At 39.4% G+C, this 18060-nt stretch overlaps 1 protein-coding gene across 2 annotated transcripts in view; it reads right to left on the bottom strand.

Annotated features, from left to right (window-relative positions):
* Positions 1-9940, bottom strand: part of LOC103697495 (long chain acyl-CoA synthetase 6, peroxisomal-like) — a 48138-nt gene extending 38198 nt beyond the window's left edge. For both annotated transcript variants that reach the window (XR_015968161.2, XM_039124663.3), the window contains exons 1-7: positions 9467-9940; positions 3712-3772; positions 3564-3641; positions 3203-3274; positions 3031-3112; positions 2730-2835; positions 2565-2641 (exon numbers count right to left, since the gene is read on the bottom strand). Coding sequence is in view for 1 of the 2 variants with exons in the window: in XM_039124663.3 (XP_038980591.3) it covers positions 2565-2641; positions 2730-2835; positions 3031-3112; positions 3203-3274; positions 3564-3641; positions 3712-3772; positions 9467-9587 (597 nt within the window). In the remaining variant the exon portion in view is untranslated. The remainder of the gene's footprint in view (positions 1-2564; positions 2642-2729; positions 2836-3030; positions 3113-3202; positions 3275-3563; positions 3642-3711; positions 3773-9466) is intronic.
* Positions 9941-18060: the final 8120 nt, after the last annotated feature.

Here is an 18060-nt window from a genome sequence, read left to right as displayed (position 1 = left end):
TATCGTACCATACCAGTTCGGTACTGGTGGCATACCAATCCTCGATACGCCAAAAAAGTTCTATACCATACCGTACTGATACTATGTTAGTCTGGCCCTGGTATGGAATTCGGTACCGGTACGGCGAACCTTGGTTATAACATAAGTGGTAGCTGCAAGGGTGGTTTGTTGGCAAAGACAATTGCAGTTGTTCGGGTGCTGGTGGCGATGGTTGGAGATGGAAATGTAATTCAAGCAATGAAGGTAGTGGAATTTAATGAGCAATTTCGGTAGTGCAAGAGGTGCAGGTAGTGGATTGTTGCTGGCAACGGAGAACGATAGTTGAAGATGAGCTGAAGTGGTGGCAAAGGTGGAAGCAAGGTTCACCATCTTGGTACCAGACCCCATATCGGTGCCACGCTAGCACAGTGTCGGTACGGTACGGAATTTTTTTTGCGTACCCAATGTCCGTACCATGGTCTGCCATACCATGGTACGGGACCGGTTCGGACCGGTACGCCACCGGTACGGACCGGTATGGGACCGGTTTTGTACCGGTCCAGGACGCCACTAATGCGCCGACCGGTACCGGTACGGCAGACCTTGGTCAGTACGCTACCTAAACTAGGTATTAGTACCGAACCAGTATGGTACGGTATGCTTTGTACCATCTGGTTCAGGCCGATATAGCGTATCATGGGTGGAAGGATAGTGCTAATGTCCATACTGCCAATGGAAGTAGAAGTAGAAGGTGCCAGTCCTAATTCCTTTCGAAAAATTTCAAAAGCAAGAAATTTTCAGTTTCATAAATTATAGAAATTCTAGATATATATTTCAAAAGTAAATAAAAAGCAATTAACAAATGTGTTTTCTACCTTAGATTTAGTTTTTTTGGTTTAAAAAAAAAACAAGAAATGAGAGCAATACCAATAGGGCCATAATATTGTAGGATTTTTAATATAGATAGAATCTTAAGGGAAAACCAAAATAACATGTAAATATATAAATATTTTAAAACTTCTAGCATGCATTTCAAAATCGGCACATGTTTCATTATATAACCAGTATATAATAATTCTAAAACCTGTAGCAGTCAGTTCAGCTTATACAAGTATGCCAATATCACAGAGACGATAACATATAGCACGGGTTATGCAATCCTTTTGTATTAGTTGTAATATGCATCTCTACACATGTGCTAAAGAGCTCGACATTGCAGGTTTTAGATGATGCAGCTATTTCAGCTGAAATTGAAACCAAAAGGTGTCATCAGACCCAATCCAAAACTATGGTTGGTTTGAACATTTTGATTGAAATTTTTCTAAACTGACATATGGCGCCAAATTTGTTATACATATTGCAAGTTGTATAGCTATTTTTCACCTCTTCATTCTTTAAATTCTAAGTAGGTTCTGCTCAAGATTAAACTTGAATATTATATGTTTTGAGAAAAAGTAAAAGTGTTTTGGCAAGGTCCGCCGTACCGGTACCGGTCGGCGTACCGGTGGCGTCCCGGACCGGTACGGAACCGGTGGCGTACCAGTCCGTACCGGTGGCGTACCGGTCCGTACCGGTAGCGTACCGGTCCGTACCGGTTCTTCAACAATAAATTACCGGTACCGGATTTCACGCTGATCCGGTACCGGTCCCAGGCGCACCGGCCGGTACGGCAGACCATGTGTTTTGGTGTTGGGTTCTAAAGAAATTTAGAGAAACAAATTTATTGGTGGATTTGCCCATCCTAAATCTTAAATTTCATAGTCATTTAGATTTCCATGTGCTCAACTATCACCAAATGACACATGTTTTACACATATAAAATGATATGAAACATGACTTAGAGTCCCTGATTTATTAATAAATTTTATATTTTGATTGTTATAACATAACCCACTGAAACACACATGCATTTGCACCCTCAAGGTCCCAAATAATACAACATTTCTTAAAATGATGTCTCATTTATTTCATTGGCTTGTTTTAATTTTCTTATTTTTTAGAAAGTATCAAAAATTGGACTCTTCATAAATCTAATTCTTCCTGCTTTTTGCCATGTTAATTGTTAAATAAGTTGTTTTTTTCCATGTTAATACCATCAATATAACCAATGCTTATGACAAGTGGCTTGATGCAAAATAACTAGCTCAGAGATTGCCAAACTCCCTAGTCATATAATATGGTTATGGGCCATCAAATACAACCACAGAGGTTAATAATGATTTTCTGAAATGCTCAAGTCTTTTCATATTCATGAATCATGATGATGATTTACATAGTTTTTGGCCATTTGCACCTTGGTTTACAATTTGAAACAAGGTATTTGAGCACTAAGAAACAGACAGCTTAGAAATTTATTCTTTTCTAACCCCAAATCAATCACTCTGAGAGTCCACCTGAGATAACCTGAAAGCTTAACTGGCATCAATAGTTTAACTAGACAATATTCTTTTGCATTGAGGACCCTAAATAATATTCAAACTAAGTGAAATACCACAAGCAACTTTGCTTTACCGTTACTCAATAAGCTTAAGCATGCCTTTAATATCAGAGCAAATAAATAGGGCAAAGATGGGATTGGAGCTTACAATGCTTAGCGTTTGCGGTACACAAAAAATAACCTGTACAGAAGCATGATTCACAATATACTGAACAGCATCTGGGCCTGCAAAAATTATAATGCCCATACTCATTGTCACAGCAAATACACATGTAAAAGGGTAACTTATATTATTCACCAAATAAAACCATACCAAGAGTATCATAAAGCGGCACAGATATATAAGAATATGCTGAGCAAGCATGGTCCACAATAATCCATTCTGGTCTATTAATAAAATATAGTCCAACAGTTGCACCCTGCTCCAAACAAAACAACAAAGCATTCATTTAAGAGTGAATAGATGTGCTCCTAATAAGACGTGAACAGATGTGTTATATTTAACCTTTTGGTAGAAATGCCTTTCACCCTAACAATTTATCAATCTACAAATCAAGCAAGTGGACATCCATGAAACAGCATATGCTTGTAATTATGGAATCTTAACGACTCACTTTAGGTATTCCATGATATATTAGGCCAGAACCAATTGCTGACCGGGAAGTACTAGCTTCTCCATAGGTCATCCATTTGTACCTTCAAAGGTAGAAGATATAAAGAATAAGATAACCAAAAGGCATAAATTCAGCACAAAGAAAAAGCAAAAGGAAAACTGGGAAAACTTACTCTCCAACTGTTCCATCTACACGAACTCTCGTTCCTAAATACTTGTAATCTCGGAAAGATTCAACTGCATACCTATTATTAAAACAAAAGCATCATCTCACCAACACATTAAGAAAATATCCTTTTGTTTGCTAAAGTTCATCTCTTTTAATGAATGATAAATTTGATGAAATTATATAGATTAGGCAAAAAATAGTTAATTTACACTGCTGAAATGATTTTGAGAAGCAAAGCAAAAGAAAAAAATAAGAATCAATTCTTAGAATAACTGATAGATTAGCTGGGAAATCTCCAAGAACTCTACAGGAGCTCGGAGTTAATATTCTACTTACAAAGATTGGAACATATGAAGGATGCTTACTCAAAGTTATCATGTAATGTTCCAATATCAGGAAGATCGGGGAATCTAGTCACTAGCTTCAAAGGTGAGCGTGCGGATCTGCCAAGGCAGAACAAAACTTAGACAGAAGCTACAAGATAATGTACAATTAAAGCAATATATATTTTACCTGTATACATTCCACTTCCCAGTTTGCAACTCTTCTGGAAGGACAGCACTGTAGCCCTGCCCTGCACAAAGTTGGACAATAAAAGATAATCTCCATGGTGAATTGCGAAAACAAGACTAATTGAAAGTTGAATAAAAAAGTGTTAAGCCTGATAGGTCAATTGGTTTGTTAACATGGTATCAATTCCCAGGTTTGCTAGAGGTCACGAGTTCAAATCCTCTATACGCTAATTATTTACATAATTAACCTAGTTATCATCTTGACTAATTCCATTCATTGTGTTTGTTAGCTCGACTTGTTTCAATCATTGTTGTCCCTCCACGTGCGTGGTCCAGGTCGCATGTGAGGAGGGGTTGATAAACTTGATATATACTGTTGACCCCTTCCCTATCAGCTTAGCATTTAGGCTCAATCAGTTTGTCAACAACTAGCAGTCAAAGCCCCAGTTATTACATATTATAATAGTAAGACACATGAAGTTGGAGTTGGAACCTCAACAAAACCATCTTTTCATGAGTGAGATACTTTATGAGACACTTATGATACATAATTATTTCCTTTTGCATGCACATCAGGTGTTATCTTGTTGGCACGAGATGTTTGACATGGTATAAGATAACTAAGATCCTTAGAAATATTGAATGGAACTAAGTTGGTGGAAAAGAACTTTAAAGGTAGAGATGAGGTTATTGTACAGTATTTCCTATGTCTATTATACCTAGAAATAAGTTTGGGTAACTCACTCATTTGACTGTCAGTTGTGTATGATAAGATAGTGGCAACTTCTCACAATTTCTAGAGCTGTGACTATGCATTAGCACATGGAGGTAACATTACATATTGACTGGCTAGCATTACATAGTTTAGGAAGACTATGTTTGCTTGACATGATGATCTTTAGATGTCCAGAATATGTGGGATTTACATTTAGTGGAAAGTATAGCGTTATCATACAGTATTTCCTAAATCTAGTATAGCTAGAAATAAGTTTGGGTAGCTCACTATTTGGATGTCAATTGTGTACGATAAGATAGTGGCAACTTTTCACAATTACCAGAGTTGTGAGTTGTGACTATGCATTAGCATGTGGAGGTATCATGACATATTGACTGGCTAGCATGAGAGCATATCTACTTTAAACCACAATTAGGAAGACTATGTTTGCTTGACATGATGATCTTTAGATGTCCAGAATTTGTGGGATCACATTTGCTGGAATCGACCTGATGACCGAATTTCTTATACCAAGATACAAGTTTACATTCAATGGTCTATTGATGTATGTAATGATCATGGAAAGGTGGAATGCCCAACAAGGAATCTGTTATCCAATAAATTTTGGTCTACAAGGAAAGATAAGAATAAAAATGAAGTAGGAACTATTGTAGATAAGAGTTAAAAAAATGAGGCTGCAGAAAGTAAATGTAGATCTTAATAAAATTAGTGTTAGGAAAGGATATCATTAGTACTAATGCTCCTCAAGTAGGACTGGATAATGCTACAAAGCAACGGTTTTGGGAGGATATGGATGGACTATTCAAGAGAGCACTAGTGGAGAAAAGATATTTACCGGAGGAGATCTAAAGGGCACATGAGGAAATATAGTGTAAGTTTTGAAAGGATGATGGTGGTTACGGTTTTAGAGATAGAAATGAGGAAGGAGCCATTTTGAAGTTTGAAATGGCATCTAACCTACTATTAGCTCACACCTACTTTAAAAAGGACTTTCATTTAATAATTTTAAAAATGGATATAATACTAGTTAAATAAATTTTTCCTTATTAGAAAGACTAATCAAGTTTTATGTAACAACTGTAAGATTACATTTAACTACACAACATATATTGCTGGTTTTGGATACGTATATTAAGAAATGAAAGAGAATGAGTAAATAAAACAGGAACCTGAGGACTAAGTATGGAATTTGAGAGAGGAGAACTAAATGGCTTTTAAGGGGAAAAAATGAGGTCTAGATGAGAAGACTAATAGCTAGGGGTGGCAATTTATGACCTGACCCATTAACTCGACTTGCTTTAAGTATGTTCGAATTTGACATATAAGTGTGGGTCATAAATGGTTCAATCAGTCTAGACTTATTTATTAGACGGGTCAGGTTTATGTTTAGACTTTTGACCCATTTAACTAGTTTAATACTTGTTTAACCTGTTTAAAACCTGCTTAACCCGTTTCTATCCCATTTAACTCGACCTACTTAACTTCTTTAACCCATTTAATCTATTAAAAATCCACTTAACCTATTTAACCCGTTTCACTTGATTCTATCTATTTAGTAAATAGGTTATAAGTGTTGAGCTGGGTTACTTATTTAATAAACATGGTTGGTTCATATTTGAATTTTTGACCCATTCTATAAATAAGTCAGTTTCAAGCTGACAAACTTTTGACCCGACCTACATCCAACCCGACCCATATTTGACCTAACCCAATCAGATTGCCATCCCTATCAAGTATCAATACTATATAAGAAAAGATAGCTTATACCTTATAGTGTAACAACCCAGGACCTCAACCAAAAAGACTAGCCAGAAGGTATTATTTGGGTTCCTTAATCCTGTATAAGTACCCAAGATCTACCCAGCGAATAACCGATGTGAGACTAAATACATGCCCGCACAGATCCTCACATACTCCTTCCGTTTAAGCCCCGACATCCTCGCCAGGCTAAGGGTTCAAATATATTCAAATCTAATTACAAGCACCACGATCGGCCTATGGTCAGCCCCAATGAATCCGTGTTGCAGTGTCCACAAAAGTTATGGGCCAAATCTGCTCTGATACTATTTGTCACAACCCATGACCTCAACCAAAAAGACTAGCCGAAAGATATTATTTAGATTCCTTGATTGTGTATAAGTAGCCAAGATCTACTCAGCGAATAACCGATGCATGACTAAACACACGCTAGCACCGGTCTTCACATATAGTATTAAGAAAGTGGCTAACAAAATACTAGCAAAATCAAAGAAAAAAAGGCCATTCGGTAAGAAATCTTGGTGATGGAATGAGAAAGTTCAGTAGACGGTTAAGACTAAAAGAGTGTTATAGAAGACAATCTAAATATAAGAATAAAGAAGCATATGAAAGCTACGATGTGGCTAAAAAAACTAAGGAGAGGATATCAAAGTTAGAAACTAAGGATAGAGAAAGATATCAATAATGTTGCAAAATTGAGACAAGAAATATCAAAAACTTGACTCAGATTAAATGAATCAAAGATGAAGATCAAGTTTTGCTTAAGAAGGACAAGATCAAAGAAAGATAAAGAAGTTATTTTGATAAATTATGAAATGGAAATCATGTAGATGATTTATAATACCTTACTAGTTCCATTGAAAGTTGAAATGTTAAATATATACATAGAATTAGAGTATCCAAGACAAAAAGTTTGGGATCAAGGCTTAGTTGAATTGAATTAAGTTGAGCTGGGTGTATATTGTTACACCACAATTTGATATACTATGTGAAGGGAGACAAAATGGATCGTCCTACTCCGGCATGGAGTCACCTAATTCCGGCCGAACAGACCTCGGCCCCGCCAAAAGCCAGATATACCTCGGCCCCGCCAAAAGCCAGGCCGACCTCGGACCCTCCGAAGGCCGAGCCGACCTCGACCAGAGGCCAGGCCAACCTCAGCCCACCAAAGGCCGAGCCGACCTCGACCAGAGGCCAAGCCGACCTCAGCCCGCCAAAGGCCGAGTCGACCTCGTCAAGCACCCGTTGCGGCCTCCAAGCCTGCGCGCACGCCCACGCCCACACATATGGCCGAACATCCCAGCCTAGCTAGCCCCTTTCTATGAACCATTGCTTGCTGGCCACGCCACGACGCGCCAATCAAGGGTCATACCCTGCCATACCTATCAAGGGTCATATCCCGCCGCATCTGCTAACACGCGTCATCTCCAGCTATTGGTCAGTTGATCAAATCTCAGCCCGAGATTTCAGGTAATAGCTGTCACCCTCACCCTATAAAAAGGAGGTAGGAAAGGGCCCTCGGTAAGCTTTTACAAACTACTATAAGTTTCTACAAGCCATTACAAGCTATTTTGAGCCATAAGAGGCCATCAAAGGCACTCAGAAAGCTCTCCCTTGGAAAAGGCCCGGCTAATTCAGCCATCGGAGGGCCTTCGCCGAAATTTTCGGCCAAAGCTTTGTGCGAGTACCCCAGAGCGCAGGAGGTGGCCCATCTTCTTCGTCTTGGCCGGCGTCTTCTCGGAGGTACCCCGGAGTACCGGATGTGGCCCTCTTCTCCATTTCGGCCGACGTCTCCTTGCCTTCTTCCGGCGTGGTCACCCTCAGGCCAAATTTCAACCCCAACACTATGATTAATTTTCTTAGTACCAATACAAGAACTTCTCATAATATGTAAGTCCATTTTCAGCTAGCAACATCATAGAGCAGCAAAATATCATTTGTTATGGCATGGGATGTACCCATACTTAAACCGTAGGCACAATAGCCGTTAGAATCTAGTGAGCATTTCATAATTACTCACAAACAATAATTTATGCATATCATATCGTAATCTGCATTGAGGCTTAAAACCTTAAGGAGCGGGGGTGCCTCAATTTCTCCGCAAAACAGGATACCCCCTTGTACCACCCTATCCAAATGGTCATCTCAATTAAGTATCCCAATAGGTTATTTTCATCTCTCTCCCCTTTCTTTTCTTTATTTTTCCTCTTTTTCTTTCTTTCTTTCCTTTCTTTCTTCTTTCCTCTCTTCCTTCTTTTCTTCCTTTCTTTTTATTCTTCCTTTCGTCCTTCCTCACTTTCTTTTTTTATTCTCCCTTCTTTTCTTTCTTTCCTTTTTATTCTTCTTTCTCTACTCTTTTCCTCGTTTCCCTTCTTTCTTTTTTCTTGTTTCTTCCTTTCTTTCCTTTTCTTCTTTTCTTCCTTTCTTTTTTTTTCCTTTTCTTCTTCTTTCCTTTCATGTTTTTCTTTTCTTCTTTTTTCCTTTCTTTCTTTCCTTTTTCGTCTTCTTCCCTGCATGGAAGAGTTTTGAAGTCCTGCCCCTGAATTACAAGACTTAGAACTGCGATCTGAATTACAAGAACCAGCATCACAGCTTGCTATAACAATGAATTGTTTTATCACATCGATTGGACAACTCTAACCGCTCCGACTTCCTTTATGAACATGGACAGAAAAGCGGGGGAACATTTTTCCCATGCTCATTGTTTCCTATTGAATAGCTTCACTAAGGTCAAATTTGAGATCCCCTATTTTACTGAAAAGCGCTAGTTGCATCAAACAAATTAAAAATGAAAAAAAGTAACCAACGCCCTAACTCAAAAGCTAAAACAGAATCAAGAATCATCGCGTGGGTCACATCATTTTTTTAAAAAAAGGGCGAACGAAGAATTTTTTTAAAAAAAAAAAAGTGCGAATCAAGCGATCATGAAAAAGAGAAACTATGAATCAATATTCTCAAAAGCATTGGTTCTTTCGTGATGCTGGCCGCTCTCACCCCACCTATTCTTGTTCCAGAAATCCTATTGGAGAGGGGGCAAGAAAGAAAAGGTAGGGTCCACAGCAAAATCCATAACAACTTCAAGAATCTCAGATGATTTTAAGCTTCCAATAAAAATATCAAAGCAGATATTCCATTCCAAGTATTCTGGGGATCATCCAACCGGCCCACAAAAATTTCACCGACAAAGGCAAAGAATAGATAAACGAACACGAAGGTTAGGAATTCTAAAAGGCAGATAAGAGCGAGAGCGCGAGATAAGTACCGGAGACGAAGTCGCCGGCGGTGGCGTTGGTGCCGAACTGGGAACTATGATCGAGATCGCCGGCCTGCCGGAGATGGCCGGAGATGGCTCTCAGACGACGTTGGGCGGCAGAGGAATCCATGGTCTACCTTTTTTTCCACCTCGCCCACGTTTCCGCTGAGATCTATTTATTCCTTTTACGACGACAAAATTTCTTCTTTGGTAGGTTATGGGTCGGCTTCCCTCTCCCTCGGCTCCTTTCGCCTGTCCGTTGTCTTCTTTATTCCAGATTCCAATAAATTAATTCCGTCCTCCTTTGGTCGCCCGAAGCGAGGAGATGGCCTCCTCTTTTATATCGAGGCGGGCACGCCACCCGACGCCGAAAATTATTACGTTTTAGGGAACGATATCGCTGGGGAAGGAGGATTTGTGTCGCCAACGGGGAAGTGGATAACGACGTGCCTCCGAGCTTGGGAAAGGGCACGGTTGCACGCTAGATTCGCGTGTGGGGCTGCTTATTTATTGAGGTCTCATACAAGCGCGTCACCACCTGTCATCTATCTTTATTTGTACATAAGCACGTGCAGTGATGCTCACGGAATTATGGATGACTAAAATATATCCTGTCAAATATTAATTAACATTATTTAATAAGAAACTATATGCTTTGAATTTTTTATTTATTTATTTTTCTTTAAAATAAATCATGAGATAAAAAATTCTACATTATAATAAGGCTAAAAAATTTATTCTTTATCATGTTAGACTAATATTATTTTAACGAGCAACAATTAGAGATAAAATGCATAATATTTCCTCAATTTTCAATAATCATGCAATTTTGTTACATGGCACTAATGCTCCAAAGTGTGGTGCATAATGCGTACCCAAAGCTCATGGGATGGGATGCACCTTATTAATTAATCATATTTTTTAACCAACTAGTGTCATGATAGGATTCAGGAGCATCTTCAAATTCGATATAGACCACTTTGATTATTACAAATAAGGCTGAAAAAGTCTTAGGAGCGAAACCCATTACATCGAAAAGTCAAATCATAAACTAAATTTTTGAAAGTCATAATTTGGTCATACGACGTCTAATTGAGATGATTTTTTTTAAAAATTGAATATTTTTTCAAGATCTACAACATGACACCATATCTTGAGGTGGAGACCCTGGCGATCGAGCCCAAATTCTATCATTTGAGGCCAATAATGAATTGGTCAAATCGAAAATTTTCTTCTTAAGTAAGATTTTGACGGACGTATCCCTCCATTCAAATAAAATCAAGCGAAGCAACAGTAATTGATGTAAAAGTCGAGATCTGTCTCCTGAGAAATTTTAATTTTTTGAATTTATTTCTATTGGCAATGTCTATTTTAAGAAAGAGAGTTCTATTAGAATCATGCAAGAGCAGACCTCACCATTATAAATAAAGGTTGCATACCTCATTTTTTATTATCGATAAAAAAAAATGGGATTTAAGCCATACTTTTACAATTCTTTCTTTTTTTTAAAATTTTCTTTTGAGTTGAACAAGTTGAGAAAAAATTTTCTCTCAGTGTTCGATCATGACATCCACGACCTTCCTTGAATAAGACTTCAAGAGCTCATGATTGCGGGCAAGCTTTGGCATAATGGCAGGGTTGCTCTTTTGTGGCCTAGATATTAAGAATTCAACATACGAAAACAATCTCTCAATGCGTGGATAAAGATGTGCACATCTTATCTTTCCCATACAACATAGTGACAGGAGCTTCATGCTCTAGGACGCTCTTTCAAAACCCGAGTCCATATCCTCTCCAGCTCGGCATTGAATTAGGGAGGACCGTTTTGGGTGCCAAGGGTTCTGGGGCTTCTATCTTGTGGACCTCTATCTTCTTTCTGGTACTGTGATCTTAGCAGTGGCAAGATTTTCTAGATGAGAAAATTAAAAATGCTTATAAGGCAGGATCTCTATAGATGCTCCAAATTATGGAGCAAATCAAATATTTTGGAGACACATGCTGTTGATTGTGGCGAATAACACAAACTGACTTTATATGTTTCCACCAATCGCCGTAGTTCGATCAGATTTCATTATTCTGGATTTTGGTGTAAGATTCACACCCACAAGCTACAGATTTTTGGTTTGGCATGGTTGTTTGGCAAGCGCCACTTATAATCTCATCGCCTAATACCAACATAAGAAGCATTGAGAAATATATTTTTATGTCTTGATGATGTAATTTGATTATGCAGCACGATACTAATATGTAATTCATTTCCTTCATAGTTAATAGAGGTTTTTTATTTCATTCTGTTTTCTCATTTGTTGAGGATTCATATGATGGGAATCTCCTTCATAGCTAATTCATTACCTTTGTAGGTAATGGAAGTTTTTATTTTTTGTTCTGTTTTCCATCTATTGAGGTTACATATGATGGAAATGATGCCAAATAAAGATGAGGCAGAGAGTCATTTGGTCGGTGGAATGATAAATATATCTGCTACATTTTTTTTTTTTCATTCTAATTTCTGCAAATTTTATCAACTTTAATGAGCCACGGAATCAGAGTGTAATGCTATATAATCTTATTAATCATGTGAAGATCGCTGCATTTTTTGATAAAAGTTGCATGGAAGGTATCTCCAGTATTTCGTTTCTGCAGATGGCTTTGGCCGTTGTTTTGCTCATTTTTGTTGTTCCTTTCATTTTCATTTTCATTTACCTGCGGTTGCGGGGTTATGCCCATGCTTCCAGCCCAAAATTAAAAAAAAAAAAAAGGAATTGCGAGCCCAGATAAACTGCATAATAATTTTCTTCTCTTAATGTTGAGTCGTTGGATGATTAGTGAAATTGCTTTTTTTGTCTTGTTATGTAATTTGTCATTCAGTGTAAGATTTTCCAACATCTTTTTTTATGAGCTATCTTGTTTTTGCATCATCCCATGCCAATTATGGTGCAAGTGATCGGTATCACGATGTTTTCTATTGCGAGGACAAAAGATAGAAGGGTAACCAAGGGGAAATTTTGGTTTCTATGGAATGCTAGAGAATGGACAAAGACTAACGTCTATGGTGCATGTAGTATTATGCTACTATATTGAGGAGAGGGAGCTGTTGGATCCTTTAATCCGGACAATACAACTGAGAGCGGCCTCACCTTTTTGTTGGAGGGTACCTGTTTGGTCAATTTTTTGGCTTCAGAAAGGCATTGAGGTAAAAGGTTCAGGTACACACACACACACACACACACACACACACACACACACACACACACATATATATATATATATATATATATATATATATATATATATATATATATGTGTGTGTGTGTATATATATATATATATATATATATGTATACACACACATATATATACATATATATACACACACATGTATATACATATACATGTATATATGTATATATATATATATATATATATATATATATGATATCATCTGAAAGTTTACAAAACCCAATGATGGTAATAATCTAATGATTACATATTTTGTCTTTGCTATTTATCATAAAAGAATGATACACTCCAAATACACACCACCATCAACACGCCAAGTCAACATTGGAGCATAGGTATATATACATGTACATAAACATATATACATATATATATACACACACATACATATACACACACACACATACATACATACATACATATATATATATATATATATATATATATATATATATGATATCATCTGAAAGTCTACAAAAGCCAATGATGGTAACAATCTAATGATCTTTGTTATTTATCATATAAAAGAATGATACATCCCAAATACACACCACACACCATCATTAACATGCCAAATCAACATTGGAGCAGACGTCAAAACCTATGCTATCACACTTTCTTTTTGCTATAACAGTTATCATACTATACATGTATGAGCGCACTCAACAAAATCAAAAAAGAGTACATAGCGTAGGAGAGCAGGCATTGAGTCCTGATCTACCCAAATAACCTCTCCCGTATGATGTGCAATATGGAAAGCGACCCAATCTGCTGCACTGTTCATCTTTTTGTAGACATAAGAAGCCCGAAAGGTGTTACACTCTCCTGCGAGCCTACGAACATCATGCCGATCGTCACTGATATGCTGCCCTCGGATCTGCTCTCTCACCGTGGCCAAGTCGTCTTCCAGATAGATGCTCAGGGCATCGAGTATCCGTCTCGCATACCATATATCACCTCCCAAGCCAAATCTACCACATCTTCTACAACGATTGTCGGCAACGCATAGCGACATAGCAGACAGATGTTGCTTCGTTGGAGCCACTTGGTCATGCAAGACTAGTGAAACTCGTGGTAACACGGCATTACGGTTAGCTCGTCTCTAGCCTCGAAATCCTCCAAGCAGACTACGCATGCCGAACTATCCTTTCCGTCCCCTTGATACCTCTATCTCCAAAGCCTCGATTGAAGACTAGGACACAGGCACGGCACCGAACACCCCTCTGGTACCTGCCACCTCCTCGAAAGAAAGCAGCAACCCTTCGTGGATCACCGGCTCAGCCTCTCCAAAGCCCTCGCCAAGACTCATCATCATCTCAGGAGACTCAGAGAACCATATCATGGAGATATTAAGGTCGACGACGATCAAGAGCCCGCTGCAGCCTTCAAGAAGCGCCGCATTTGCAGCATGAAAGGTGTAGGAGGATATATGGGCCGTCCAAAAGTCGATGTCGTTGCGATGGGGTTAACCGACGTGCGAGAGCATGAGCTCGACTTGGAGCTGACGGATTCAGTGGGGCAAGAGGTCAGAGAGGGGAAGGAGGAATTCAAGAACGTCGACGTTGCGGCCCAATTGGGGGATACAGGACCTCGAGATGAGGAGCCTGACTTCCACCATGAGCTCTGCTGTGGGGTGGCCTCCCGCTTTGAAGAAGGGCCTGAGATGCAACGATGTGTTGCTACGGACAAGGTTCAACCATGGATCCATGGCTGGCTCAGAGAGAGAAATAGCGAGAGAGATTATAGCAGAGGAGAGCTTGAAGACGTATGGATGAAGGCGTGAAGCAGGGTTTTATTTATACTTTTTTGTATTGTCCCGATCAGGTCAGGAATCGGAGGAAGCTTTTCGATTCCTGCTTGGTTTCGGATAATCGCCTGTGCTAACGGTCTTTTCCGGTTCGAATCCTACTTACTTTCGGAATCGAACTGCCACGCCTGCGCTAACGGCTTTCGTTTCCATCACGTTTTCAAGGCTTTAACGTATCTTGCTTTTGATTTGAATTCTCGCTTGCCTAGAAGAAATAAAATTATGGAGTGCTCGTTGTGAGGATCAACATGGATTCTGTTTCGCGGTAGAAGCCTCTGCGTTTAATACATGTTCTGATACTCCAAGACATGTAAATTAGCTGATTGGACTTTAGGTGAACTTGAAAACACTTCAACATACTCCTGTGATCAGCTAGGAGTGAGCTTGTAATGCTAGATCACCAATGGGCTAATAGGCCACGTGGAAAACCAAGAATGCTTGTTGTTGGTGGAAAAATGGACCACCCCATAAATGCAATTATAGCACCCAAATCCGTCAGCAAGATCGGGCTCATCTAAGTGCTCGGGCTCTTCCGCTCTCGGGCTCATCTAAGTGATCGGGCTCTTCCGCTCTCGAGCTCATCTAAGTGATCGGGCTCTTCCGCCCTCGAGCTCATCTAAGTGCTCGAGCTCTTCCGCTCTCGAGCTCATCTAAGTGCTCGAGCTCATAGGCCGAGCCGAGCACAGCAGGCCGAGACCAGAAGGCCGAGCACAGAAGGCCGAGCTCAGAAGGCTGCCGAGCTCAGAAGGCCGAGCACAGTAGGCCGAGCTCAGAAGGCTGCCGAGCTCCGAAGGCTGCCGAGCACAGAAGGCTGCCGAGCTCAGGAGGCCGAGCACAGCAGGATGAGACCAGAAGGCTGAGCTGACCTCATAAGGCCGACCTCGTCGTCTATATGCTGCGGCCATGCCCTGCAGCAGCCTTACCGCACCATGTTTTACTTGCCGGCCACGCCACGACATATTAATCAGGAACCATACTCTGCTACGACTGTCAACGCCTCATCATTCCCAAGAATGTACTGCACTGCGCGCCTCAAGCAAGCTCTGGCTGCACGCCATCTCCTCCCATGATGGGAACGGGCCATCCACGGCAACTCATTACTTCCACGCCCACATCCAATCGTGACGGTAACCCATTAATTCGCCCAGTCACATCACAGGTAACCCTGCCACTCTCCCTATAAAAGGGGAGCTTCTCCCTCTAAAAAGGAGGAGGCTTCTTCCTCCCAAGGGAATTTTTCGGACTTCACATACAGTCCCTCTCTCTTCTCCAAAATTAAGCCCCCCTCTGACTTAGGCATTGGAGGGCCGGCGCCGGAAAAGCCCGGCCACCGGCTTCTTGCAGGTCCCCCGGAGGACGCCGCTCGCCGACGGATCGCCGTCCGCCAGTGTTCGCCGGAGCTCCTCCTCCTCGGTTCGCGGCCGCCCCCGGGTCCAATTTCCAGCAACACTTGTATCTACCATTGTCCCCTAAATATTTCTAGCACATAGGATATGTAGATGCAATGCAATTTATAGACCAGCATACGAAGAAATTCGTTAATCCTACGATCACAAGCCGTGGTTATAAGCCATTCATGTTGTTCAAAGTCATAGATCTTGCAACATCACCCCCTAATAATCTGAGGTTTTCTATCTGATATTCTTTTTTTTAATATTATTATTTTGCCTCTAATTCTTTTCCTTTATACTTAATGGAAGTTTCTATTTTTCTCCTTTTATTTTCCACTTGTTCAGGATCTGTATGATGGAAATGATGTAAATCAAAGATGGGGCAGAGTGATCTTATGGGTGGAATATGAATATCTATGCTATTTTCTTTTTTCATTCTATTTTCTGCAGATTTTTTCAGCCTACTAGACATGGAATTGGTTGCCATATTGTCAAGCCGTCATGCAAAATGTTGCTGCTTTGTTCAATGAGAATTGCATGGATGGATTGCTTCTCTTACTGAATAATCAGTGAAGTTGCTTATGTTTAGCTTCTAATAATCTCTTACATAGTCCAAGAGTTTCCTACGTAATTTTGATGAGCCCCTCTTGTTTTCGCACCATCACAAGCATATCATGGTGCTGCTTCTTGAAGCAGGAATGATGGAAAATAGGATGCAAGTGATCACAAGAGTGAGGGTATATACTGGGAGCTGTTCTGCTGCCAACACATCAACTTTGGGATAGGTATTGTTCTCATAGCAGTGCTCTTGAGCATTTATTATATCAAATGCTACATGTTTCCTCGGACCATTGTGCTCTGTTGGACTTGGTTGATGGCTTGAACTAGGCCTTTAAATTAATGTAGCCCTGTATCACATGAATAGAAATCTAAAAGATCAACTTAAAAAGTTAATGAAAGGAACATCAGGATTCTTGTTAAATGCAAGAGCAAATCAGAGTATGATAAATGTGCTTTTAAAATCTGGGAAAGAGGAGTTCAGGTATCATTCACTTCCCAAGATAAATGTGGAGCAATATATGGTTCTCCACATGTCCTAATATGCAAGTGAAAATGTCATGGAGTTGATATATGGTTCTCCTACGTCTCACTTCCCAAGATATAGTAAATGAAATAAACGGGATCACGAAGAAGTAGCTGAGGAATAAAAATCCGTAGTGTGAAATGATATTTGCCATCAATACCAAGAGAACTGCTGAATTCCTCAACTGAAACAGGCATCTTAATTTGTTAGCAAAGTTTGCCGACGTCTGATAAAAAAGTATATTTGAGTTTATGACCCTTCCTGTTTGATCGAAAAGGGAGGCAATAAAGTGATAATCATAGAAAAAAGAAGTGTAATTTTTTGTTGTATGAATGGTATATCAAAATGAAATTTATGTTGAGAAAACGATTCTAAAGCCGGGCGATCTTCCAACTCGAATTACAAGCTACAAAGTAGCAAGTCAGAAGATAGCTTAAAACAATTTCAAACAAATTAAAGGAAAGATTACCTTAAACTATTTCTCAAAGTGGATTTCTCAGATAGCATCATTGTAGCTTAAAACCAAATTCAACTCCAATGTATGCTTTTGCTGGTGTTGCATTTTGTTTAGGTGCCTGCGCATGCTTCTTGCAATGCAACCGAGCCCGATGGATATGAAAATTTAACGGAAAATCTAATGCATGGAAATGAAAATAATTCATCAAAAATTTAGATGCTTCACTATTACCGGAGTTTACGACCCAGTTATTTTTCTCTCTCATTCACAAGTTGTTAGTTTTGTTTCAGTTAATATCGGACGGACAAATATTGCAATTAGCCCCACTTGTTTTATTTTGGCAATTACAAAAGAGAGGCTAGGCGGAAGAAAGTTGCTAGCCGTGCACATTTTTCAAATATTACCGAATATATACAGAAACATCCTTGCAATGAACTTTATGGACAGTCACGATAACTCATTAAAATCCCCAATCTGCATCCACTATAGCGAGGCCTTCATCATCTTCTATTAAAAGTACGACTTTGGTGCTCTCAGTTCGCAACCAGAATTGAAATTAAAATAGATTAAAATGTGAATCCATAGATTACATGCCGCATTTCATACAATAATATCAATATCATA

Source organism: Phoenix dactylifera, chromosome 8, assembly GCF_051530095.1.
Source record: "Phoenix dactylifera cultivar Ajwa chromosome 8, Ajwa_hap1_PhDact_Kaust_v1.1, whole genome shotgun sequence".
Classification (NCBI taxonomy): domain Eukaryota; kingdom Viridiplantae; phylum Streptophyta; class Magnoliopsida; order Arecales; family Arecaceae; genus Phoenix; species Phoenix dactylifera.
Note: the sequence above shows the minus strand (reverse complement) of the source record. Positions and strands in the feature narration are given on the sequence as shown.